At 35.4% G+C, this 26,855-nt stretch overlaps 1 protein-coding gene across 1 annotated transcript; it reads right to left on the bottom strand.

Annotated features, from left to right (window-relative positions):
• Positions 1–11,961: 11,961 nt before the first annotated feature.
• Positions 11,962–24,043, bottom strand: LOC101247060 (SMAX1-LIKE protein). Its single transcript, XM_004246961.5, has 3 exons — positions 22,421–24,043; positions 14,289–14,532; positions 11,962–14,164 (listed from the first exon to the last, which is right to left on the bottom strand). Exons 1-3 carry the CDS (start codon positions 23,575–23,577, stop codon positions 12,338–12,340), a joined length of 3,228 nt encoding a protein of 1,075 aa, XP_004247009.1. The 5' UTR covers positions 23,578–24,043; the 3' UTR covers positions 11,962–12,337.
• Between the last annotated feature and the right edge of the window lie 2,812 nt (positions 24,044–26,855).

Below are 26,855 nucleotides of genomic sequence, written 5' to 3'. Positions count from 1 at the left end.
GCTAAAACATAATAATCATATATGATGTCTTGCATAATCTACTACAAGGCCATCCTACAAAGTAATACAACATAGCATTAACATACTAGGATGTAGAATGACATAGACCATCAACAAATTTCACATACATGGATTATAGATCCTATTTCATCAACAATTTAATCAAAGGCAGTAGCTAATCATAAACTTAGTCATAATGAAATCATGCTTAAATCACTTCAAGATCAAGCTTCCAACATAGGGATTAGGCTTATTAATTTCTCTTGAATATAGAGTAATTAGCCAATACTATTGATTCTCTAAGGCCTTGATCATCATTCATATTTTAAAAATAATGTACATTTTAGGCAGTAGCTAATTATATCATTACTCAAAGAAATCATGCTTCACATAATCTAAAAATATAGATCACATACATAGTATTATCAATCGATAGATTAGATGAACTAGATCAGTTCATGCAATCATTCTTTACTCTGATCATACGCGATTCATATCCATAATTCAATAATTATATAACCTGAAACAGTAGCTACAAGAAACTTAACATAATCCAATGCCTTACAACAATCGACATAAAGCCAACCTTACAGTGAAAACATAGATCATATACTAGTCATATTGAGTTCTTAATACATCGATCCATAAGGATCTTTCATCATAACAGTATCTATAACAACTTAAACGTAATAGAATCACAATTAAATAAATAACAAGTCAATATCACAAAGCCTATGCAAGAACTAAATCGATTTAGGGAAGGAGCATGGGTTAATCATGCAACTAGAGTAAAATCACATTCAAACCAATACATTAACATCAATTCATCATGAGTTAACCATTTAAAACAGTTTTACAAAGAACCCATGGCTAGATTGAAGAATAATATCTTTGATGATGAAATCTCCTTTGAAACTTTGACATGAACTCTCTAGATGGAAGGATAACTAGAGATGAAGGATCACCATACCTTTTTCTAGTTGAAAACCTATAAAACTTGGTGAATCGTTCATTGAAATCAAAGCTCCAAGCTTTTCTTGAGCTTCACCAACAATGGGAATGGGTTGATCACATTTTTGTCACTTAAATACACCCATAAATCACCAGATAAATAGTGTGGGGTCTGGTTAACACGTGGGGTGAATTTCTAATTCATTCCTTAAATGAAACAGTGCGTAGGCAGTAGAACCAGGCCACAATCGACGGATACAATAGACTGGCCATCCTTTGTCTTCTGTTGATTTTTCCTTCTGTTGATTTACACTGCCAAGGCAATGTCTCGACCAGCCATGGGTCCTTCTTGTGGACCCTTTTTACGGGGCCCTTTAGAAGTCGTACTCGGAAGTTTCCAAACGTAAATACATACCTTACAAAGTGGAAGAACATCCACATAATTTTCACCCACAAAAAACACCTGCAACTCGTCCAAACATGCAAGGCCCCATCAAGACACACACATGCATGTCTCTATGCTATCTTTCAAACGTTTTGGACGTTCTTGGATGTTTGACCTCAAATGCTCACGAAATTTCATATAATACAATTAAATATTATTATAAATTATTTTAAGTATTCATAATATCATTAAATACAAATATAAGCATGCATAGACACATGAGGCACATAGGCGACTAGTCGTCGAACGTCTTGGTCGTCCCTTGATGTTTGACTTCCAAATCACCTAAAATAAGAAATGACTCCTTGAATGGAAGAGGTTTAAAGTATGACTAAAATACCTCAATGAGAAGTTAACCCACTAAATTATATGAAGAAACACGTCCAACCATCCCTCCTATCCCTTCCTTGAGTTTTAGATCCAATTGTGACTTTGAGAGAGTTTGTTTTTAGAGAGAGAGTTTGAATATTAAAGTGAGGGGTGTTGTCTAGGTCTAGGACTTAAAAATAATTTAATATACCTTTAAAACACTAAAAAAATGGTCCTAGGGTCATAAAATACTTGTGGTGAATTTAGAAAACACCCCAAGCCAAAGCTGCAAAACGTGACAGCTTTTGGGCAGTCCTCGCTGACGGCTCCAACCAATGGACTGATTGTCCATCGTTGGCCCATTGGTGGAGGTTCGTTGGTTGGTAAATAGGTCCATTCAAGAGCTTTCTTTCAGTTCCAGACAGCTTCCATGGTTGACGGACGGTTTGTTGACAAACGGACCTTCCCTTGGGTCATCGTTTGATCACTGCTTGGCAGCTTCTTTCAAAGAGATGGGGTCCTCTTCTAGGGCCCCTCGTGTGTCCTAGGTAGGGTCGTACTCAGATGTTAAACCCCTAAACATAGGTCTTAGTAACATCTAACATTAATTTCTATTAAAAAAACATGTAAAACTGACTTAAATACATCAAGACACATGAACACTTTCTAAGACACACATTCCGAATTTCATAGACGTTCTTGGACGTTTGACCTCCAAACTTAACCAAACTTCATACACTGCCTCGGGATACTAATATAAATCATTTTGTTACAAAATTAATTCAAGAAACAATCATGAAGGTTTAGTTCACCTTAGTTCATTTTAGGGTGTTACATATACCTACTTTAGATCTACCGATCCTAGACTTTAATTCTTTCTGTCATACAAGATAAGGATGCCTATGCCTACCAAGTCAAGATATCACATTCGAGAAGATTTAATGTATCAACAAGAGGAGATAAACGTTCTGAATCAAGACACAAAATTAATCACATCATTTAGTCAATATAATTAAAATACCAAGTAGGGACAATTAGGTCTACCAAGTAGGGACAATTAAATAAGTAAATTCTTTTATAAAACATAACAAGAATATCATTATCATAGGGTCACAACCCTTACATTGAAAGAACGATACAAGTTGTATACAAAGTCTTTAATGAAAGAAAACTAGACATAACATCCATGTCCTCGAACATATGAGGACATACCAAGAGTCTTGAGAGAACAGTGTAATTTCCAAGCTTCAACTCTTTCCTCACTTTCCACCACCTACACCTGAAGAAATAGAGAAGTATATGAAGTTAGTACAATAAAGGACTAAGTACGATGACCATGCAAAAATTCATATAAAAATGGACACTTAAGTTGAAATATCTTTTTCATGTCATTTTGGTAATAACTTCATAAAGCAAGTGCAAACGACATCATACAAGTCCATCATCAACCACATAAGATAATACTCACATAATCTTCAATATAAGACTGTTATCATTAAGTAACCAATTTAGCCATTTAGACCATCTACCTAAGGTTATATTAAGAACCATATGAATAAGACATGAAGAGACCACCCATACAACCTCATCAATACACACCTAAGTGTTTCTCAAGACTACAAAATATAAGGATATTTTCTTTCAAACACAACCACAAAAAGTCAACATTTGTTACTAGAGATATTAAATGAGACATTCATACATATAAGGGACTTCACATAATGGTTTTAGAAGACCTAGGTAACCCCATCTAGTATCTTCAAAGACTACTTGTTCCATGTGTATATAGAATTCCATTATACTACCTACGCATTGTAGAACCTCTCCAATAGTTAAACTGTGCATCCCATATGATGAGAATAGGAACTAACTGACATAGACCACACTATCTAGGTATGGAATCAGGTGTCATATTAACTAAAGCCTCACATGAGTTTAAATGGATATTAACACTGTTATAAGTCTTAAAATAATGTTCATAAACCATTTATAAAGTAATAGAGACAAAACGACAAAGAAAGACCTTGACGTCTGAAAACTAGCTAAATTGAAGAAGAAGACCAATTTCTCTAGGATTTCACATGGATTTCGTGTATTAAGATTCATTAAATTATGGTTTATTCACTCTTGGGATTCCTTTTCCCAAGAAGTCCTTTCAAATTTGATTTCTAAATCACCCAATTCCAAGGGTTTTCTTCTACTAATGTGTTCTCTTCTAAATTTGAAATTGATTATTGATTATAATTAAGAGTGATTTCCTATGAATAATTAAGTGTATATTGTGAGCTTTTGATGATAATTTTGGGAATTTTGTGTGAATCATGACCCTTCCCCAATTTCCCCAAATCTTGGAGCTTTCTTGTGAATTGATGGGAATTGAAGAATGTATTGATTGTTAGACTTGTTTTATCTATTCTAAGTCGTTCATGGACTGCATAGGGTCATGTATTATTGGGAGTGAATCTATTTCTTTAAACCTTCCCCGTAACCCTAGGTTATGAATTGAAGTTATTGGGATAGTGATGATACAGTTGACTTAGTTATTGTATTAATTACTATTGAATGATGTTAATACACCTATCATTGGATTAAATTTGTTTGGTTGATGGTAATACCATGGATGATGGACTCGGAAAGAGATTGAGTAAGTCTTTGTGATCCTAACCTCTACTTTAATTATGATGGCTTGTAATTGGTGATGATGTTCAGTTGAAGCATATCTTGTGATTTCATGAAGTAGGTGTTGGTATGATGTTGAATTTAAATGTATTGATTTATGGCTTGTGAATTGGTGGATAGGATTTAATGATATAAGCTTGATGATGAATTACATATGTGCCTTATTATGATATGGTGATGTAAATGTGCTAACCTCACATGTGTGAATTGCATCAAAAGGACAATACTCATGCAATTCCTACTGATTTATGACTATGACTATCTAAGGGGTAGACCCCTATGACCTAAACTAAGTTATTATTATTAATCAAAGACATTTCACAAGAGACTCCAAGTAGAAGTGAGGAGTGTCCCTTCACACATAGGGAAGGTAGGTTCACTAATGTACTAATGATATTAGAGACTATAATGCATACATCATAAAGAGGGTCCTAAATACATCTCATAGTTCTTCAACTATGTTGCCCCATTGGAATACTAGCTAGTGGATCCACGTAGATATTATGTTCATGTTTTGGTACTACCTTGGCAAGTAGTCCACCTTCTTTCAGTGTGGGGTTCCATGATGACGGATTCAACATTAGCTCATGTGGTCTATGTCAGTTAAGGCAAGATGTTCCAAAAAGTAAAATGAATTAATAAAGTTAATTCTAACTAGGATGACCTAATGGGTTTGTCTTAGTCTAGGTAGGGGTGTGGGACTCTACCTATACATTGCACTGGTTAGGCTTGAGGGAAGTCTTGGAAAGATGTTCTTATGTGCTTATATTCTTATAAATGAAAGTGATATATATATATATATATATATATATATATATATGTTGATCTTACATGTTAATGACATTCGGTGATATTGGTTTCACATATGAACATGTGGTTGGTCTCTATTGCTAAAGTATGATGATTTCTACTCTTAAAGATATGGTATGTAAACTTAGGAATTGTTTATAGTCCTTGTTTGGTTTACTTGGTTGAGTGAGGCTATGGGGCTTAGGAATAAGTGATTATTGACTTGCATTGGTTCTTGAATGTGAATAATATATTTCCAAAGTGCCATTGCATGTTTTGAACAAATGTCCTTTTTTGGCATGATTTCTTATGTTGTATGTGCATATGATCCTATACTTATGACAACTGATGTGCTAACCCCATTTCTCCCTTTCCCCCCAATATTTTAGGTTCTGGCCATTGAGAAGATTGTGGTCATTTGCACGGAAGGCTTAGAGTCATTCTACAAGTGGGTATGTCATAAAGTCTTAGGATCATGTCTTGTTATTATGCTAGTTATGTTTCTTTGTTATAGTCTAAAGACGATCATTTCATTCTACTTGTTTTAAGATATTATTGTAAGCCCTAGGTTACTTTTATACATTGTGTAAGGGTTCATTCCCATATTGTTCGACTCCGTTTAAATGGTTTAATATGAGACATCCCTTTTAAGATTATATTGTGTATTATATATATATATGTGTGTGTGTGTGTGTGTGTGTGTGTGTTCCATAAAAGTAGAATACTATGTAATCTTCTTATACAATGGGTCTATGCATACTCGATATGAATATATTATATGTAAGAGAGAGGTCTAATTAAACCTCATGAAGTAAGTGCAGATGAAAAACTTTTTACTTTTTCGTATTTTTAACCTTTTAATGTAATGATGAATGCTAAGAGGCTAGTCTTAGTCCTCTCCGAGGACGACGAAGTCGGTTGCGTCTAGGGGTTTCTCCCCATATGTGACATAACACCCCACCCCGTGGAACGTGTTATACTTGCAAAAGTTAAAACTAGGACATATCCCACGTATGCACATGGTTTAAGGGATATCAAAAGGCTTCGTCGTAGTCTAGTGTCATACTCAAGTAGATATAAAACATTATTCATATCATGTTAGTGCTTTGCCTTACTTCTCATAAAATAAGTTCATTCACATAACAGTAATTGAGAAGGTACCATCTCTAAGACATAGCAACACATAATACCACTATCAAGAAGGATCGACAAGGGTCTACCAATCAAGGTTCATTAGGATAGCTTATTCATGATACATGTACCATGTTAGGTCTATCCGATTCACTTCATTATAAACCTTCTTTTCATATTCAAGGTTTTGCACATTCACTTAGAATTCAAGACTCATGAAGAAGGGGCACCATTCTTAGGTCTACCGGTTCAAGACATATTCTAGAATACCTCATTTATCATTCATGTATCAAGTAGGGATAACTACGTCTACCTAATCAAGACACCATATCAACATATAAAGACTCTTCATAGTCTATCATCATCACATACCAACATTTAGAGGAACATGCTTTCACTCATATTATATCAACATTATACAAGACCACACATATATCACATCATCCTTCACTTTATACATTCATTTAAGCCACTACAACTCAATACAAGATCACGTTAACTCCATAAAATAAACTTCACATTGTACCTTAACATGTACCATAATATTATAATACTAAAATTCACATAATAATACCGACAAGGTCATGATCATAACATATACGACAAATAAGCACTGCCACCATAAGAGGGTCGTACGACACAAAGTCAATTCAATTATCAAATCTACATTAGTAGAGGAATTAGGTCAACTTACCCTCTTCAAATAACCATAATCATCATTCCTTAATCCTTCATGGGTTCACAATACAATAGCATACATAACCATGAAATCAACAATACAACATAAACAAAATTAAATTCTATCAACATTTGATCATAAGAAACAACCCAATTCATAATCCAAATTTAGGAATTTTGTGAATATCAACGGTTCATGGATATTTTGATTGTAAAACATCAATTTAACTTCAATAATATCATATATAATCATTTGAAATCGTTTCATGCATGAACCCTTGAATTAGAGTAGAAAATGGACTTTTCAAAAAAGTTGAAATCTTTGAAAGCCTTTGGAATTGGCTCTATAGTGAAATCTAACTCTAGATAAAGAGTCACCATACCTTAGTATTGATAAGCCCGCAAAATTGAAGAATAAATTAATGGAAATCCTCAATCCTAGATCCAATTTGACTCTAAGCTTCCACGAAGGTTTTAAGAGAACTTATTTTGAACTTTGGAATTTGATTTTGAAGAATGAAGTCTAATTTCAAGTTTTAGTGTTTAAACTAACATAAAAATTCCCTAAATAACGTAAAATAATTATTTCCCCCCCCCCCTCTCTCTCCCATTTATTTATACAAGGGTAGAATTCACCAGACCACCCTTGGTTTGGCCGAACCCCACATTGACGGACTGCCAATTAGTTGACGAGGCATCATGCTGGTTTGTCAATGGTGATTGAGATTGTCAATTATGGGGCCTAATATCCCACGACAAATTGTGGACCCACGCCCTCTTCTGACGGTGCGTCGGTGGGTTTATGGGTGTCAATCAAGGCTGCCCAGGAAGTTTTTTTGCCAACATTTGGGTCCTCCTCAAGGACCCTTAGGGTGGTCTTTGGGGAATCGTAACCGGACTTTTTGACCCTAAACATGACCATCTATACTCTAGTGTCACCACCAAACATTTTATTCTTCAAACGACACACCAAAAATTAAAACATATAAGGACACACTATCATATACACAAGACTAGTTTTCGAACGTCTTGGTTATTCCTTGACATTTTACTCCAAAACCACTCAAGCCTGGCCTTAGTTACTAATTATCATTAAATTATTAATTTATTAACTCAAGAAACTCACGTGAAGATCTAGTTTATCCTAGTTCATTTTTAGGGTCGTTACTAAATCATCTAATCAAAGTATTACAAGTGATGAACTTCTTTTAGTATCAAAATTTACAGCTTCCTCTTCTAAGATCATTGTTATTCTATTTTTAAACAATTTAACAATCAACTAACATATTTAATTACTAGTTAACTAGTATTTAATCATCAAATCATTTATTTGATCCTATCAAATAAGTAACAAGTAATTCTTCTGCTTTTATTTGATCCGAATCTTTTGTTGCTTTTTTATACTCTTCCCATCTTTATTCGTTGATAATCTTCTTGATTCATGTCTTTTAGAATTTCGGGTCATCCTTCTTTCAAGAGTCACAGGAATCTACTCCACCACAAAGAACTAGTGATCTTGTGAACTTATTTGGCAAATATAGTTGTCTATCAACTTTGGGAAGACACTTCAGGAAGATGGATGTGACAACAAATATGAGAGGTGTGAGGAATTTTCCACTAACCTTGTTTTTTATGTTTTTTAGGTGCCGAAGGCGATTACAGGGAAGAATATAGTTGTAACTTCTGAATACTATAGAAATGAAAGTACTGATTATGTTTGTAGCAATATGAGCTACGAGCATGGTGAAAACGAGTTTTATGAGAACTATTATGGGTCTTAATTATCGATCATGGCATTGAATCACCATCATTACACATTTATTCCTTGTCTGGATGATTATATAACGAGCCTTCATGGCCGCCTAGAGTGCAGTCGGCCTGCTGAAGACCGTAACATAAGTAACTCAGTTCTCCATACAGGGGTTATGAGCATGGTAATGGTGCACTTGTGTATGATGGTTATTATTATGTGTGATAAGATGGTCCATGGTATAATGAACAACATAGTGGTGAGAACTAATCCTCCAGAGATGATTTGGAGATGAATAGAACTTATGATTTGTGATTATATGGAAGGAGTATAAGGACCTTATCGTGTATAACATTATGAAGATGATGGTTCTCATGCTTTGCACCATGGTTATGATGGCGATGTGAGGTACAATTTTTTCTCTCATAGATCTTATGAATCATTTTAGCAGAATCCAGTAGGAAATGGAAGTTGCGAGGTTGAAGTTTCTTCCTTGTCTTCTGCTACTTCCTATTCTAAGAAAGAAGGCATAGATGTTTGGGAGGGACCATTTTAAAGTTGTCGTGTGGACTATAGAAGTTGTACATTCACTACTTTTTGAAATATGATAACTTATTCTTCTCATACCTAATTCATATGTTTCTTGTTCTCCATATAGTAATGAGGCTTGAGGTATAGAGGGAGGAACATTAAGCTCTGAAGTAATAGAGTTAAGATACTCTTTTATAACGTTGAGGGAATATTTTTCATTATTTCTTGTGGATGGTTGAAAAGGTTAATTCTATGGTAAAAAAGAGGCAAGTTATTCATCATGAAGATAAGCCTAAGGATTTACCCTGGGAAGCAAAACAAGATACTCCTTGTAAGGACGGCATTAAGGAGTTGAACATGGAAGTCAAAAAGTCAACTACTTTAGCACAAAAATGGATGTAAAACTTGAAGGGATTTTCTAACCACATGGTACTTGTCCAAAATCCCTTAAAATTGAGGATTGTCATATTTCCATATGATAAAAAGTCCTGCTTGAGGGTGTATAATCATCTTTAGGGGCCTACGATTTTTATGGAGAAAGGTAGTTTTCTAAAAAAAAAAAACCCTTCTTTGCTATCTCTTTGTGTATGATCTTGTTTAATGTGCATCTTATGGGGGTAGGACTTATTTGTCAACAAAAGGTGAAGTTTATCTTAAATTCTCCATGTTGTCTTTGTGTGTTCCATCCTGTGATGTAATGGGTGCTAGGGTCCTTGAATCTAGTTGTGATCTTTTATGTAGGAACACCTTACATGACCCAAATTTGCATGACACATATCTCTACTATCTCTTTGCATATGATGAGTCTTATATTTGTCCTAAATGTTCATTGCATCTGGGTCACTGTATCATTGAGGTCTATACCTCTTTGTTTGACCCCATTATGTGGAACAATTATCATTTTGATCCCGGTGAGCGTATGACAGTATTTGAGCTTGTAGTAGTGTCATAATTTGGATGGTGTTATCATTTTGATGTGAGAAATAGAAAATTTCCTTGTTCTACGACTATGGGCTTAATAGTCATGATAATAGAAGATACTTGGTTGCTCCTTGTGATCTAAATTTGTTTCATCCTCAATTAGAATCATTATCATAGTATAAAATCAATTAAGAGTGTTTTGTAGAAATCTATATGTCCTAGAATTACATACATCGTAGGTATTAAGAGCCACTCGTTAAATCACGACAAATATATTAATCGATTTGGATATCAATTTAGGGGATCTACACCATTTGTATATTTTACCCTAGCAAAAATAGAGATCCCTCTCAACTGGGCATAGGTTGGAATCTGTTTATCTCAATAGAGCATGTTGATTATTAGTATCTCACACAATCCAGATGTGAGATAATTCATTACATTATATTCAGTTATTTCAATTTAGTACTTATCAATTGCTTGTTGATTTATAAGGTCATTGCTTCAATTCATATATTTCAAACTTATCATTTTTAGTTTATTTAGAGTTGTGATGCATGTCTCACGTACTCAGTATATTCAAAGTACTGGTTGTAAACCTTTTTGCATTATATTGTTTTTCAATATAGGTTCATACGGCCAACATCTAGCTCATAGTTATTTTTCAAAGATAATACTTATGTTATTTTTCTTTATTTAATTCATTCAATTGTCAGACAAGTAGAATTAGCAGGGGATTTGTCCCATTAACTCTTTTGAGTAGAGGCTTTTAGATGTTAGTTTCTTAGCCTTATGGATTGTTTTAGCACGAATTCCATTTTGAATGTTAAATTAAGACTTGAATTTCTTATATCATTTAGAGTCGACCTCAGCATCAATTATTTCAGTTTATTTTTATGATCTTAATGTCATGTCAGATCATGAGTTAGCTTAAGATCACTTGTGGCTCTAATCACCGTGTTATGACTAGGGGGGTAGTCTTAGATTGTGACAGTTTCCTTGGCCTTTTTTATTGTTGGGCTGATTTTTGTGCATATTGCTCTATGTGGCGACCTTGCTAGACCATTCAGCTTTCCTTATCAGTTGAGCATATGGCACTCTTATTGGCCCCAAGTAGTTTAGGCGTATAATTATATGAGTTATATTGAGTACACTTAGTCAAGTGAGGCACCAGGTATCTATCGCGTCTCCCCAAATTTGGTGCGAGACATGCTTAATCATACTATTAATATTACACCTATGTTAGGTCCCACTTATTTGATAAAAAGTTGACTAAAATGTATTGTTTTATTTAAATTTTTATTTATCTTACTGTTGGAATATTACGAAGTATTTCCATACTTGTGAAATTATGTGTTCAACTAAACTACATCGCACAAATTAGGGATAAATGATGTTTAGTAGAAACTAAAAACCAAGTGTAGGAAGTAATAAGTTACCCACCATGTGAATCTTGTCTGTTATAAGTCAAGAAAAAAAGGATTTCGGCCTTGCATTTTTTGGGTTTGAACAGGATCCTTATCAACAAGAAGTGGTTGATCACGGTCTTAGCATATTTGTAAAATTTTGTGGTCCAGAAAACAATTCTACTAAATTTGATGAATGCAGTCACAGAGAAAATCTTTAAGACTTAAGCCTTCAGTTCATTGGTTAAATTTAAGCAGAATATTACGTTTCTCCTTTGTCCATTGAGTGCCGTCAAAAACATTCATAAATATCAAACCCGAAAGAAAGAAAACTACAAAAATAAAAACCAAAATGGGGAAGACAGATGAAATGCGGTAATAGTAAAACCAATACAAACTAAAAATAACAAACTTCAGTAAGCAAACAAATAGAATTTTTGTGATGCCTTACTTCTGTTTTGGGTCATCCTCCACTAAGCAACCATACATACATTACATTACCTGGAGTAATTAGCTTTTCCCCAAAACAGAAAAGATAAAACTTTTCTAGTGGGAGGAACCAACTACTAAGGGTCTGGGATAGAGAGTGTACAAGGATTACAACAAAATAGCCTAATTCTAAAAGATACAATGAAGAACAATTGGAGAAGGATCAGCAAAATTACAGGAATATATGCACAAAGAAACTTAAAGCACGCACAAATGCTATTGACACCATTCGTATATTAAAACAGACCTGACTAAAAATCATTCTATTGTTATTTTTGCCGGAAAGTAAATTCCAGGAGCCTGGTCTTCTACAGCAATGCCTTGACAATGAACTAATCTTATCACACTATCAGTAATATGTTGGAACCTATTTCGGACATCCATAAAGCTCCTGCAGAGAACATTCTCAACCCAATCCTCAACAGCTTCTTTTTTGTCTGATAACCAAGCAGCAGCAAGTATCTGTTCCATTACTTCTGAATCAATTTCCATCTTGATATCTACTCCAACAATCTTCTTGAGGTTTATGTTGATTTCATTCAAGATTATCTCAGCTAGAGCTCCAAAATCAAATGGCTTGAAGACCACATTGTTGTCCATTTGCTCTAAGATTTCTTCCAACCATGCTTTTGACCCTTCAGAACCACAATCACTGTCACACTCAGCATTTTCCTCCATATCCTCCACTGGCAAATTCAAATCAAGAGAACATTTTGGGACAGTGCACAAACGTTTTGGCATTTGAAGCAACTTGTCATTGTTTGAGTCACTGTTGTCTGTCTGCTTTCTTTTATATGAAGGGAAAGATTCTAATGTTCTGTCCCCTGAAGTAATCCACAAATTTGTATTCTTTACTTCAATCCTATTTCGACAGCCAGATCCAATTGCTATCTGCATCTGCAAGTTTTTGGCTGCTAATATCTTTTCTTCTGAAAACTCAAGAAATTTTTTACTGGAAAAGAAATCTTTAGTAACTTTTGCAGATTGCGAGGTAATCACAAAAATCATATTGTTGATACTAATTTCCTTCCCGTGCAAGTTCAAAAATTTACCAGTTCTGATAGCGCGAGATAAGCTATTCTGAACAGGAAAATCAGCCTTTTCTATGTTTTCAAGAAGCACAGTAGAACAGCTCTTCTTGCTTAACTCCTCTGCAATGTAGTCAATGACTGTCTTTCCCCTAAGTTTCATGTGATTGTTTCTTATATTTTGATGGATAAGCAGAGAATTTGAGCAGCTAATCCAATCGCTAGAGCCCAGATCCACAGAGAGCAAGCTATTGTGGCTGCCAAAGACATTCTCAGCAAGAGCTTTTGCAATTTTTTGTTTCCCCACCTTGTCAGGTCCAAGGAAGCTGAGCCATATATTTCCTTTGCTAGAGACATGACTCCTTCCATTACCACTTCTGCAGCGAGTGACAGTATGACTAATGGCATAAATGGCTTCCTCTTGCCAATAAACATGTTCGGAAAGAGCTTTATAAAGGTTCTTAAAGTCTTCCAAAATTAAGTCCTTGTCTAACTGAGGAACAGAGGAAGAAACCGATCCTGAAAAGTAAGGAAGGCAATCCTGATTTTCCGAAAAACTGGGTTCCCACAGATCTCTTACAGTGGATATGTGAACCGTTCCCAACCCCAGGTCTGTGCTAACAGAAGCTCTTGAGGCTAATGATGTTCGATCAAGGGGCAGGCTCGAACCACAAAGAGCATTCTGGTACGGGGTCCAGATATTTTCCATCTTCTGATGCTGAGTTTCTAAACTCTGAGCCGGTACTTCAGGTTGGGAATTAGATTCACCTTCAGACACGACTGATTTTGACATGGTATTTTTGATCCAGCAGGTATTTTGCAAGTCTGGTGACATTGAATTTTGATTAGTAAGTCTTGCATCCAACAATAAATCTTTGTTTCTGCTTTCGCCCCCAGCAGAAGTACTCTGAAAGATGCCCAAACTAGAAATATGTGACCTGGCTTGCAAAGCATCTGGTTGAAATGAATGTATGTGATGAAGACGCTGGCATATATCATTCCACTTCTTTTGCAATCCCACCAGTCTGGCATTTAGTAAACTGCAGCCTTCATCGGCCTGCACTGAATTGATAGAGCACATATTTACTAAAAGAGTTACAAGATAATCATTCACAAATTTTTAACCATACTGTAACTAAGATCACAGGAAAGGAGAAAGAATTTGACTCTGAATGACACACCTCAACCCCAACTAGTCCCCTGCTTGGACCGCATTCAGCCTTTTGTAACCAAGAAGATAAATGTGTTGCATGCTGATCAGTGACTGAACCAGTGGCTCCTCTAAGCACACTTGAAACTTCTTGCTCATATTTTTCATTGCAAAGGTTACATCGAGCTGTATATTCATTTTTGTTTATCCACGAGTTTTCAGACTCAGATGATGTGGTAAAAAACCCACCAAAAGGAACAAATGACCCCATCAAGCTGCAAATGTCAGTACCAGACTGTGAGAGCCAATGGACACACAAAGTCAAAATCTTAAGATGCAATGAGATACACACTTTAGACCTCTTAGTATATTCCCTGAATCAGCACAAATAACTTGGAAACCAATACCCTCAAGAGTGGTTTTACTGGGTGGATTAAAGACCAAATGGAGTCACAGTGAAGAAAAGAAAAAAAAATCAGAATCTTCTTTTGACATGCACACCAGCATAAAGCATTTTGTAGTCTAATTTGTTGTGTGCATGATAAACTATAGGACACATGCTTCAAATGTGACAAAACCCTTGAAGTCACAACAGCTGCAGCTAAAGTTTCAATAATGGTCAAACTTGAGCCACACAGTCGAACAATTCAAGAGTTCAGGGTTCAAAGCTAAAACTTAGGCAGATGCTTCTGTTATGTACCACACAAACATGAACTAAATACTGTAACAGATCAACAAAAAGGAGACAATGTCACAGATCATTGAAAAGGAAACATTGAGAGGACAGTCTATGCTGTTCTATGCATTGAAAGTATCCCTTGGATGCTGAAGCATCTTCTTCAGATATGCTACACCATGTCATCACATCGTGCTCCTTTACTGTAGGAACAAAACCAGGCCACCAAGTTCGACACATCATAATTACAATAAACAAATATGTTTGATTATTTTATCGGTTTCGTACGATACGAAACAATTGTACAAGTTCAACTTTTTCAAGGAGGGAAATGATGGAGCACAGTCTGCCCAGTACATTACCTAGCTAGCTTATAAAGGGAAATGTATAATATAGAAGAAAAATTAATAAATTAAATATAAGGAGAAAAGATGGGTTATCACAAAAAAAGGGAAAAAGATAGCGTACAATTTTAATGTGCAAAGTTAGTTGTTCAAATGGTACACAAATTGATATCACTTTTGATTTCTCAAGGATGGAAATTACAATGGATATGCAAGGCTAAGAAGCAAGAGATACTCTACAACCAGAAAACAGTTTAATTCGCAATTGCATGTGATGCAACTAACTTAGAAATAAAGACGATCTGGTAAGGCTAAAATGAAGTTAACGTTTCAAACGGATTTTGTAGTTACAAGGTACATCTAAAGAAAACATGCTTTTCAATTAGATGAGTGTTGAATATAATGCAGGTTGAGCTGGGTTGTAACTAACTATTAGTTCTGACTGACGTGTATTAATTAGTTAGCTAATAATGTAGTGCAAATAATAATGACAATTAGTTTGATAGTTAGTTAACTAATCTACTAATTGTATATAAGTAGTTTGTTCAGCTGTAATTCTCATTCATTCAATAATATTTTCTCTCTTCCTTTTTCATTTTTCTCTCAAGCTCCATTGTCATGGAGTAGTATCAAGTCAATGGAATAGTGTCAGTTTACATGGTATCAGAGCGACTGTAGATCTAGGGATTCTCTGAGGAAAAAATACAAAGGATTGTGAGATTCATTTTTTTTTCTTATCATTCATTGTTGAGTATTTTGAAGAAGATTTAGATATATGGGGAGCAATATCGATTACAATCATCCATTGTATTTGCATCCTTCTGATGCACTAGGTTCACTTTCAATTGAAATTCAGCTTAAAGGCATGGAGAATTACATGCTTTGGAGTCGAGCTATGAAATTAACACTTCTGGGAAGGAACAAATTGGGATTTATCAATTGATCTATTAGAAGAAACATCTATGAAGGAGATCTACAGAGAAGATGGGATAGATGCAATGTCATTGTGGTTTCCTGGTTAATTAGTAGTGGACAATCAGACCTTCTTAGTGGAATCCTTTTTAGATTTGATGTTTATCTCGTTTGGAACGATCTTAAAGAGAGATTTGACAAGGTAAACAATTATCGAGCTTACCATTTACATAAGGAAATAGCAACTGTAGTTCAAGGTGTATCCTCTGTTTCAATGTATTGTTCTAAACTGAAAGATCTTTGGGATGAACACAATTCGATAATTCCATTCCCTACATGTGCTTGTGAGAGATCGAAAGATTTTGTAGAACATTTAGAGAGGCAGAAGTTATTTCAGTTCCTTAAGGGGTTAAACGATGGTTATGCTCATGCTAGATCTCAAATTTTAATGATGAGTCCTGAACCTAGTGCGAATCAGATGTATGCTATGATCATACAGGATGAAAGTCAAAAAATGCTTAATGGAAGGAATTGTGTTGTTGCAAGTCAAATGGAATCTTTAGTTTTTTGTGTTGCAGAAAAGGATGCCACAACCATGTATTCAACTAGAGGTTCAAGACCAAGACAATCATCTGGATTGGGAGGTCATCAATATTAGAAGAAATATTGTGATTTCTGCAATATGAAGGGTCATACTAGCGCTGATTGTTACAAATTGATGAAGTGTGAACATTGCTTACAGAAGGAACATGTTAAGAAGACTTGCTATAAGCTAATTGGATATCCAGAGAACTTCAAAGGGAAGAAAAGAGTAAATGTTGCTACACATCCTCTTCCAGGATTAAATTTAGGATATTATCATGAGCCTCAAGCTGGATTTGCTGGTCCTGCACCTGTTCTTACTCAGAATCAATACAATCAGATTGTCCAAATGTTGAGCAAATGTTCCATATGAGATGCAGCTATAAACATGGAAGGCAATTCCAACTATGCTGCCAACACTGTCAATGCGAACAGTGCAGGTATACTTTCTTCTCATAATGATGATAGTGTGAAATGGGTTGTTGATACTGGAGCTACTAATCATATGATAGGTGATAAGGTTGTGTTTCAAACTAGTACATTAGTAGATAATGCAGGAAAGGTTCAATTACGAACAGGAGAGTCTGCAAATATATCTCATATAGGGAACTGTCAATTATAAGGAGATTTCATTAAAAATGTGTTGCGTGTGCCAACATTTAAATTCAACCTCTTGTCAGTATCCAAGTTGACAAAAGAATTGAAATGTTGTGCTGTGTTCTTCCCTAATTTCTGTTTATTTTAGGATCTCTCCTCTGGGAAGGTGAGGGAGAGTGGTAAAGAACAAGATGGATTATACGTAATATACTCAAAGAGGGGGATAGAAAATCAACAAAAATCTTTGGCAGTACAAAAGGAGGTTGATGTAGTATTATGGCATAAAAGGATGGGACATGCTCCCAGGTCAGCTTTAAGAAGATTTAGAGTTTTTTAGAATAAATCAAGTTTCAATATAGACAAATGTGATGTATGTCCTTTGGCAAGACAAACTAGAGTTCCTTTTCCTGTAAGTATCACTAAGAGTAGTCGACTATTTGAGTTGTTACATATGGACGTATGGGGTCCTTACAAAATAGCCACATATGATGACTGTGGTATGCAGTATTTCCATATTATAGTTGATGACTATTCTAGATGGACATGGGTATTTTTTATGAGAGTTAAGTCTAATGTTGTTTTTTTGCTAAAAAATTTTAATTCCTATCGTTCATACTCAATTCAATAAGAAAATTCAAGTTTTTAAATCAGACAATGGTTATGAATTTTTTAATCAACATTGTGCAAAACTTTTTCGATCCCATGGTATTATTCAGCCAGTGTTGTGAAAAGTGTGCTTAAAGCGTGCTTCAAAGCGAGGCGACACCATTACACTTCTTTCTCCTGAGGCGATGTGATCTGAAAAAGGCGCTCGCTTCAGATAAAGAAGCGAGAAGCGACACTAAGGCAAAAGCGCAATAAAGCGCGCTTTTTATAAAAAAGCGACAATTAGTTTTTTAAAAAAATAAAATTAGGTTTTTTTTATAAAATCTGAAATATACAATATAACTTAATTTTTCTTTCACAGCTCTTCTTTCGCTTCTTCTCTCTTCACGACCACGACTGAGACTGTGTCTCTCTTCATACCTCGACCGGGTTGCTGGTATGTTTTAACCGATGTTTATTAGTTCATCTCTGTGAGTTCTTTTTCTCCTGAAATATATAGTCTTCGCCTTCGGTTCATTTCTGTGAGTTTCTTTTCTCTTCACGATGCGACTGCTGTAGTTTTTTCTTCTTCTTCTCTTAATCTCTGTTGCGATCTGCTTTGTTTCTGTTCACAATTACTGACTGCCTCCTCTATTTTTTCTTTCAATTCTTTTGCTTTTTTTTTTCGTTTTTATTTTGTGATCAGTGTGTATGCTAGCAGCTCTTTTTTTTTCTGACACTTCTGATGATAAAGAAGATGATTACCAATTATAACCCTTGGTTATGGCACTTGAAGAGTTTGAGGATCTTGTTGAAGAATAGGAGTTTGAGTGTTTGTGATTTAATTATATTTTTGGTTTTTTGCTTTATATGTTATGACTTTTGAGTATTATTGACTATCTATTTTCTTTTAATCTGAGAGTATATTACCTCTATTTAGTTATTTAATATTTTTTTATTTCTATACTAAATGTCGCTTTTTTTAAAAAAAAAACGCTTTGCTTCACGCTTCTCGCTTCTGTGAAGCAAGCCCTCGTCGCTTTTTTCCGCTTCTCGCCTCCCAAAACACTGTATTCAGCAAAGTTGTTGTCCATATACTCCTCAACAAAATTGTGTAGTAGAGAGGAGACATAGACATATACTTGAAACAGCTCGAGCTATTAAGTTTCAAGGTTATTTGCCTGACAGATTTTGGAGGGTTTGTATTGAAGCAGCTATCTACGTTATTATCAGGATTCCATCTATTATTTTAGCCAAGAAGACTCCATATGAACTTGTTTATCATAAGGTTCCAGATTTGAAACATATGAGGGTGATTAGTTATTTGTGCTATGCGACTAACTTGGTCAAACAAGAAAAGTTTGGTCCACGAGCAATCAGGGTTGTTATAATGGGCTATGGAGTTCATCAAAAAGGCTATATATTGTTAGATTTAGAAAACAAGAAGTTTTATGTTTGTAGAGATGTTCACTTTAATGAACACCTTTTTCCATTTCAGAGTAAGTTGACACATTCAGATATGAAGAACCAAGTTCCAATAGAAGATACATTTTTTGATGTTCTGCAATTTTCCCCGTAAGACAGTCGACTGATGCTTCTATACAGTCAATTGATGATATTGTATAAGAAAATACTGATGAGATTATGGTACCAATTGAGCAGAATGTAGCAACTGATGATAGCAGACCACATAGATCCATTAACCACCTCTTTGCCACAGATTTTGTGATGACTAATAATAAAAGGAGTTTCCAATATCCTATATCAAATGTTGTGAGCTACAATTGTTTATCTGTTCAATACAAGGATTTTTTATGTAATTTTTCAGCTTCAACTATCACTGAACCTAGTACTTATTCAGAAGCAGTCAAAGTACCACAGTGGATAGATGCCACGAAGGTAGAAATTAGTGCCTTAGAAAATAACAAGGCGTGGGAGGTAGTTCCATTACCTCAAGGACAAAAAGCTATTGGTTGTAGATGGGTCTATAAAGTCAAGTACAGAGTAGATGGACATATAGAGAAATATAAAGCAAGATTGGTAGCCAAAGGTTATAGTCAAAGAGAGGGACTAGATTACCAAGAGACTTTTTCACCTGTAGTGAAAATGGTGATAGTTAGATCAGTTATTGCTTTGGCTGCAGCTCAGAAATGGCATATTCATCAGATGGATGTATACAATGCTTTTCTTCAAGGAGATTTACAAGAAGAGGTATACATGGAGTTTCCTCAAGGTTTTAATGTTCCAGCAACAGATGGACAAGCAAGAAGTGTTTGTAAATTGCTTAAATCATTGTATGGGCTCAAACAAGCTTCTACGCAATGGAACATCAAATTGACTACAGCCATGATTGAATCAGGTTTTACTCAAAGTCACTTGGACTATTCTTTGTTTATTAAACATGCAGATGGACAGAAGGTTTTTGTTTTGATCTATTTAAATGATCTGTTGATAACAGGAAGTGATATGAGACTCATACAAGAGACTAAAAGCATTTTGCAAACCAACTTCAAGATTAAAGATTTAGGAGAACTTAAATTCTTCTTGGGCATTGAATTTGCTAGAAGTAGTGAAGGCATCTTCTTGATGCATCAAAGGAAGTATGCCCTTGAACTCATTTCAGATTTGGGTCTAGGAGGTACTAAGCTAGTTGGAGCACCTGTGGAAGTCAATCAAAAGTTCACTTCAATTGTATTTGATCAACATGTTCACTCACAGCATGATCCTGTGTTGAATGATCCGGGTCCATATCAAAGACTAGTAGGGAGGTTACTTTATTTGACTGTAACTAGAGCAGACATCTCATTTGCGATCCAAAATCTTAGTCAATTTATGCATTCAACTAAACAGTCTCACATGGAAGCTGCTACCAGAGTGGTGAAATATATAAAGCAAGCACCAGGAGTGGGAATTCTCATGTCATCTACTGTTTCTTCTAAGCTACAGGCTTATTGTGATGTTGATTGGGGTTCATGTCTTACAACTAGGAAATCAGTGAGTGGGTATGCAGTGAAGATAGGTGATTCACTTATCTCTTGGAAGTCAAAGAAGCAGTCTACTATTTCAAAAAGAACAGTGTAGGTAGAGTATAGAAGTCTTGCTTCAACATTTCCTGCAGTTGTTTGGCTCATTGGTTTGTTTAAGGAATTGGGACTATGCATTCAGTTGCCAATGGATATATCATGTGATAGTAAGTCTGCAATTCAAATAGCAGCCAATTCAGTATTTTATGAGTGTACAAAGCACATTGATAGACTACCATTTTATTCATGAAAAGATCCAGTTGGGGTTGATCAGAGCAGCCTGCAGACATACTTACTAAGGGATTGCTTACTTTTCAACATGCTTATTTGATGTCCAATCTAGGTATTAAGGATATCTTCATACCATCTAGCTTAAGGGTGGGTGTTGAATATAGTGCAGGTTGAGCTGACTATCACTAACTATTAGTTAGCTGACTGACGCGTATTAATTAATTAGCTAATAATGTAGTTAAATAATAATGACAATTAGTTTGATAGTTAGTTAACTAATATACAAATTGTATATAAGTATTTTGTAAAACTATAATTTTAATTCATTCTATAATATCTTCTCTCTTCCTTCTTCATCTTTCTCTCAAGCTCTATTGTCATGGAGTAGTATCAAATTAATGGAATAGTGTTAGGTCACAATGAGGTTATACACTGGAAAGTCCATCTAGAAATAGATGCACAGCTAATAAATTGTGCTAGTGTATAATATACCTGTGAGGTATCTTCTTATAAATTTATCAACTATGTACTTCCGCCAGCAATAAAACCGAAAAACCTATACCTTCCTCAAGTATGAGAGATATTTGAACTACTTAAGCATTACAACAGAAAAATATTACTACTAGTTCAAAAGTACAACTAGAATTGAGTTTATGGATCCTTGATTCTTGAATTTATTGGGTTCTTGATAAATAATTTTTACATATTAATTGGATCTTCTAACATAAATACAATATCAGAACCAAAAACTTTGGGTTCTGCGAAACCCATGGTCGAATAGCTATTTGATAAGTCAAAGAATTATTCTATTAAACTTGCACTAAGATGGTGTCAAAATTATTCACATATACTGCATAAAAGCATCCAAAACAGCAAAACCACATTGGCAACCACCAGAAAGCGATGAGGCCATTACCCTAACAAATAAGATTTCATATTCATGATTCTCAAGCAACTCACGTCCAGAGTTCCAAATAAGAAAACTTCATGCTATACTTCTGAAGTTATCTTAAGATCTATAAAAAAAATGGTAGTTCAAGTTTATGACATTTCAAACTCTGCGTAGGTACAACAACCATATTGACAATGTTTAAAGTCAAGCGTATAAAAATTTTTTGATAAAATAAAGAATATCCGGTACTTATGCTAAAAAGCATTATAATAATATATCTTAAAGAAAGAAAATGCAATAGAATATGGAAGAAAATCCCACCTGGATCTGGAAGATAGTCCTCCAATTGGAAGAGTGGATGAAGTAATAGGCAGCACATGTATATCCCAGTCTTTCTGAATTGTAGGAAACCGAGCCAAGAACTTCAAATAAATGTCATAACTTGCTGCTGCTCCAACTAACCACAGTTTCCCACAATTTAGTTGCACCAATTTTGTGATCTTAGAAACGATATAGCTCACTGACCCATCATCAATAAACACCTTCAATTCACCATAATTCACTACAATTCCATCCCCTGTACAACGCTCTACAGCATCAGTCACTTCCTTAAACTTCAAGCTGATCATTTCTTCACTCCCATCAGAAATTTCTTTTTCAATAGAAATTACAGTCAACCCCTTAATTTCATCAGGCAAGACACCACCTTTACCTTTCTGTACACATTCAGTGAAGCTATAAAGTGCATCAGTTGCACAGTTACCGATCAACAACGGGTTTCTACAGCTTTTCTTCACAAGAATCTCACCAATTCTTCTACAATTCTCATCAATATCTCCCTTTCCGGAAACGCCAGAAAATGGAAAGTTAAACCCACGTTTGTCAAGCTCTGAATCGGTTAAATTACAAAGAAACATAGGTGGGCAACGTGCCTTGGAAAACCTAGAAATAGCTGGTGGATTGAGAAGTGCAAGCTTTATATCACAACTCCGAAAACCCGCTTCCCCTAAAACTCGGCTGACAATCGGGTCATCCAAAATGGATAATATAAAATGCTTCAGTTCAACTTTAAGAGTAGAAATCGAGAAGTTAGAGGAATTCTGTTGTTGAAGTTGTTGATAGATGTGGAAAGTATCAGGATGCCTTCTTTGGTTAGCTTGTGAGCGCTTGATTGCTGCCATGAGAGAATTAGAAATAGGCGGCTCATCTAGGGTTTTGGCTGTGGGCAAACGATCAAGAGAAACGCTGACGCTGAGTTCTAAAGCTCTGAATTGGAGCCGTGGTGAGTACGCGCAGCTGCGAGCACGTGCACAGGCGTCACGGAGGATAGCTGATGGAAGTGCAAGAAGCGCAGAAACGGCATGGAGAGATGTAGTCTGCGCGTGGCTCCGGCGACGAGCGACGGCTACCGCATCGCCTAGCGCACGCGCTGCCTCCTCCGTCAAGCATTGCTTGGCAGTGCTCACCGGCGTTGGCATCGCCGGTAAGCAAGCTTCTATTATATATATATGTTCAATTGAAATGAAAAAAAAAATGTTACTTTACTAGTTTGTTAAAATTAAAATTTAAAAAAAAAATTGAAGGAAAAATTAGTTTGTATGAGGGAGGGTGGGCCAAATTATTGATAATGGAACAAACACATACTGTCACAAAAAGGCGCTGGGGGTATAAATTCTGTTACCATTTCAAATGAAGAAATATCTTTTCCACTGCTTTTATAGATTTATGGCTATTCAATTTTTGGTTTAAGATTCATCATATCATAGTGATAAGAGGAGACATGAGATGCCGTGTCCACTAGATAACACTAATGGGACCATATAGCTACGCTGCACCAACGTCACATCAACCTTTTCAAACAAAGATAGAGGGTCTCGCTCCTAGTGGAAACACCTCAATTCGTACTTCCTATTTCATCTCGTATGCTCTATGGCAAAAAAGTATGAGTCATGAATTGACTCCATCTTTTCTTATACTTTTCTCTATCTCTTTCCAATTAAATTAGCTAAATCTATTTTTCCTTTTAAAATAAACTAATTTTACATGGAAATTATTGCAATATTGATACAAATATATTAGAGAGGAGATATGAATGTATTTCGAGAGATGATAGGGATATATCCGTGTAACACCTCGGAAATGAAAAGGTTGAAAGGAAAGGAAAAATGTAGTTTTTCCACTAATCCAGTGTTCAACGATACATATATTCAAAGCGTAGGAAGAAATTAATAGAATTATGGTTGAGTTTTGTGAATTTCAAGTTTCTTAAGGATGACCAACTAATGAACAAGACGAATCATTGGATATTGGACGATCATAAAAGGGTTTTCAGATAGGCAGTCCAAACTAAGTGAAATGTTGGTTTAAAAGAGGGTCTATGGACAATAGAAGGTTTGACGGTCTATAAATGGAGTCGTTGGAAGTTGACCAAATTTAGGCATCAGTAACTTGATTTGCGGTTGACCAGTATGGTCCGTAGAAATTTCTTCGGCCCGTAGATCTCCGGTAGCTATATATTAAGGGTATTTGAGTCTTTTTTCAATGCATTCATTACCCAAACTATGTCGTTTAACCCAATTTTTAAGTCCCACAAGTAAATCTTATAGTTAAATTTATCGAAACCCTTTCATTTTCCAAAATCCGTAGATGGGATTCCCATCCACGTTCATCCTCTCCAATTCTCTCAAGATCAAGGAAAAAACCTAGGGATTCAAGTCTCTACTTTTCTTTTTCCTCCATTTATTTTGTGCTTAGATCATCAAGGTATGTGGGAATTCATCAACGTATTCCATTCATCCATTGAGTCCCAAAAGATCTCAATTCTTCAAATTTAATTTCAACAAAGTTGATTAAGTTTTCATCCAATTCTCCATGAGTATTCCTTGTAATGATTCAATTGTTTGTTTTTTATCTTCTTATAATTAATTGGTGAAATTGTCTAGTGGACCCTAATACTTGTACGTCTTTGTATAAAAGACTCTTTTATTTAACATTTTACCAACTAAATTCTTAAACTTAAGAAAATACAGTCTATCATACACCTTTGACCATTGACCATGGTGATGTGAGATTAAGATAGCTGAGTTGGTGAGGAAGTATGCCTACTTGCATGTTAAAGGCAAGTGAATATCTTATTTAAGTTTAAAAATACTAAAATCATAAAAGAATAAAACTAAATAAAATAAAATCAAATAATAACATTCTTCTTCAATAATTTCCATCCCCGCGAATCATTTTTCTTTCCTATTTCAAATCTCTCGGCATTGGCATTGGCGCTGGCACCTTCCTTAGTGGTAAAGGGAAAGAGCGATGGTATTTGTAACGCCCTAAAATGAACCAAGGTTAAATAGAGATTCGTTATTGTTTCTTCAATGAATTTTGTGTTATATTGAGTTACATTAGTGTTCTTAGGCAGTATGTGAAGTTTGGAGGTCAAACAACCAAGAACGTTCATGACGTTCAAAAGATGTGCCTTAGGGAGTACTTGTGTGTCTTGATGTGTTTGAGTGAGTTTTATGTGTTCGTTTCATTTGAAATTGGTGTAGGATGTTACTAAGACCTAGATGACTTAGTTTAGAGGTTTAACGTTCAGGTACGACCCAACCTTGGACCCATGAGGGGCCCTAGAAGAGGACCGCACCTCTTGGCGAGTAGCTGCCAAAACAGTGACCAAACGATGACCCAAGGGATGGTCCGTTGGTCAACCAACGGTCTCTCGACCATGGGCGTCAATTGTCTCTGCAAGGCTAGCCAAGCCTCCACATGGTGGAGTTGCAGTCCCAATTGACGGACCACATCAACGGGGCGTCGACTGGGAGACAGTCCGTTGGTGATGAGGGCGTAGGTGGTCACTGTAAAAGCTGTAATTTTCTACTTTCGCTTGGGTGTTTGGTAAATTCACCCCAAGTCTTTTATGAACCTAGGAAGTTATTTTTTGGGTTATTTAGATATATGAAAGTATTTGAAACCCTAAGACCTAATTTTAGACCTCACTTCCTAAAACCCAAAACCCCTCTCCCTTAGAATTCTCTCGCAAGTCTCTTTGGAGGCTAGAAGTCAAGAAGAGCTAGCAGGGTTGTTGGTGGGCGTTTCTTCATCAAAAATCTTTGGGATGTCTATTATCTAAGGTATGGTATCCATCCTTGAACCCTCTTCCATTCAAGGAGTCCTTTCTAAAAGATTTCAAAAAGGATTTTCAGACTCTACTTTTTATATCTTTGATTCAGAGAATGAGTCTTCTTGTAAAAGTGTTTTAATTATCCAAATATGTTTATTCTAGAATTAATTAATGAATTTAATGTCCAAAACTTAATGAACTCATGTTTATGTATATTCAAACTGTTAGCTTAAGAAATGGGTTAAGTGAACATGTTTGTGTAGAGAATGATCTTTGGTTTTCTTGTGTTGTTATTATGATTTAGCTACTTCCGAAAGGGCCTTATTATGATCAAATATTGAGAAAATTATTATAGATGGTGAGGACTTGGTTAAATGGTGAGTTGCCTATATGGTGTAATTCTTATTATAAATTGCTCTTGAGTGGTATGGTCCAACTTCTTGGTGGCGGTGTTTACTTGATGAACTTGATATTACTTACTATGTATGGTGAATCTGGTTTTGAAAGTCTATTATGTGAAGTAAAGAGATATTGAAAATAGTTCTTGTCTTGTCTTTTGTGAAACTTGAATTGCATGTTTGACTTAGATTATGCCTAAATGAAGTATATGATTATGTAAAACATGTAAAGTGTGTAATT

This window comes from Solanum lycopersicum, chromosome 9 (assembly GCF_036512215.1).
Source record: "Solanum lycopersicum chromosome 9, SLM_r2.1".
NCBI classification, from domain to species: domain Eukaryota; kingdom Viridiplantae; phylum Streptophyta; class Magnoliopsida; order Solanales; family Solanaceae; genus Solanum; species Solanum lycopersicum.
Note: the sequence above shows the minus strand (reverse complement) of the source record. Positions and strands in the feature narration are given on the sequence as shown.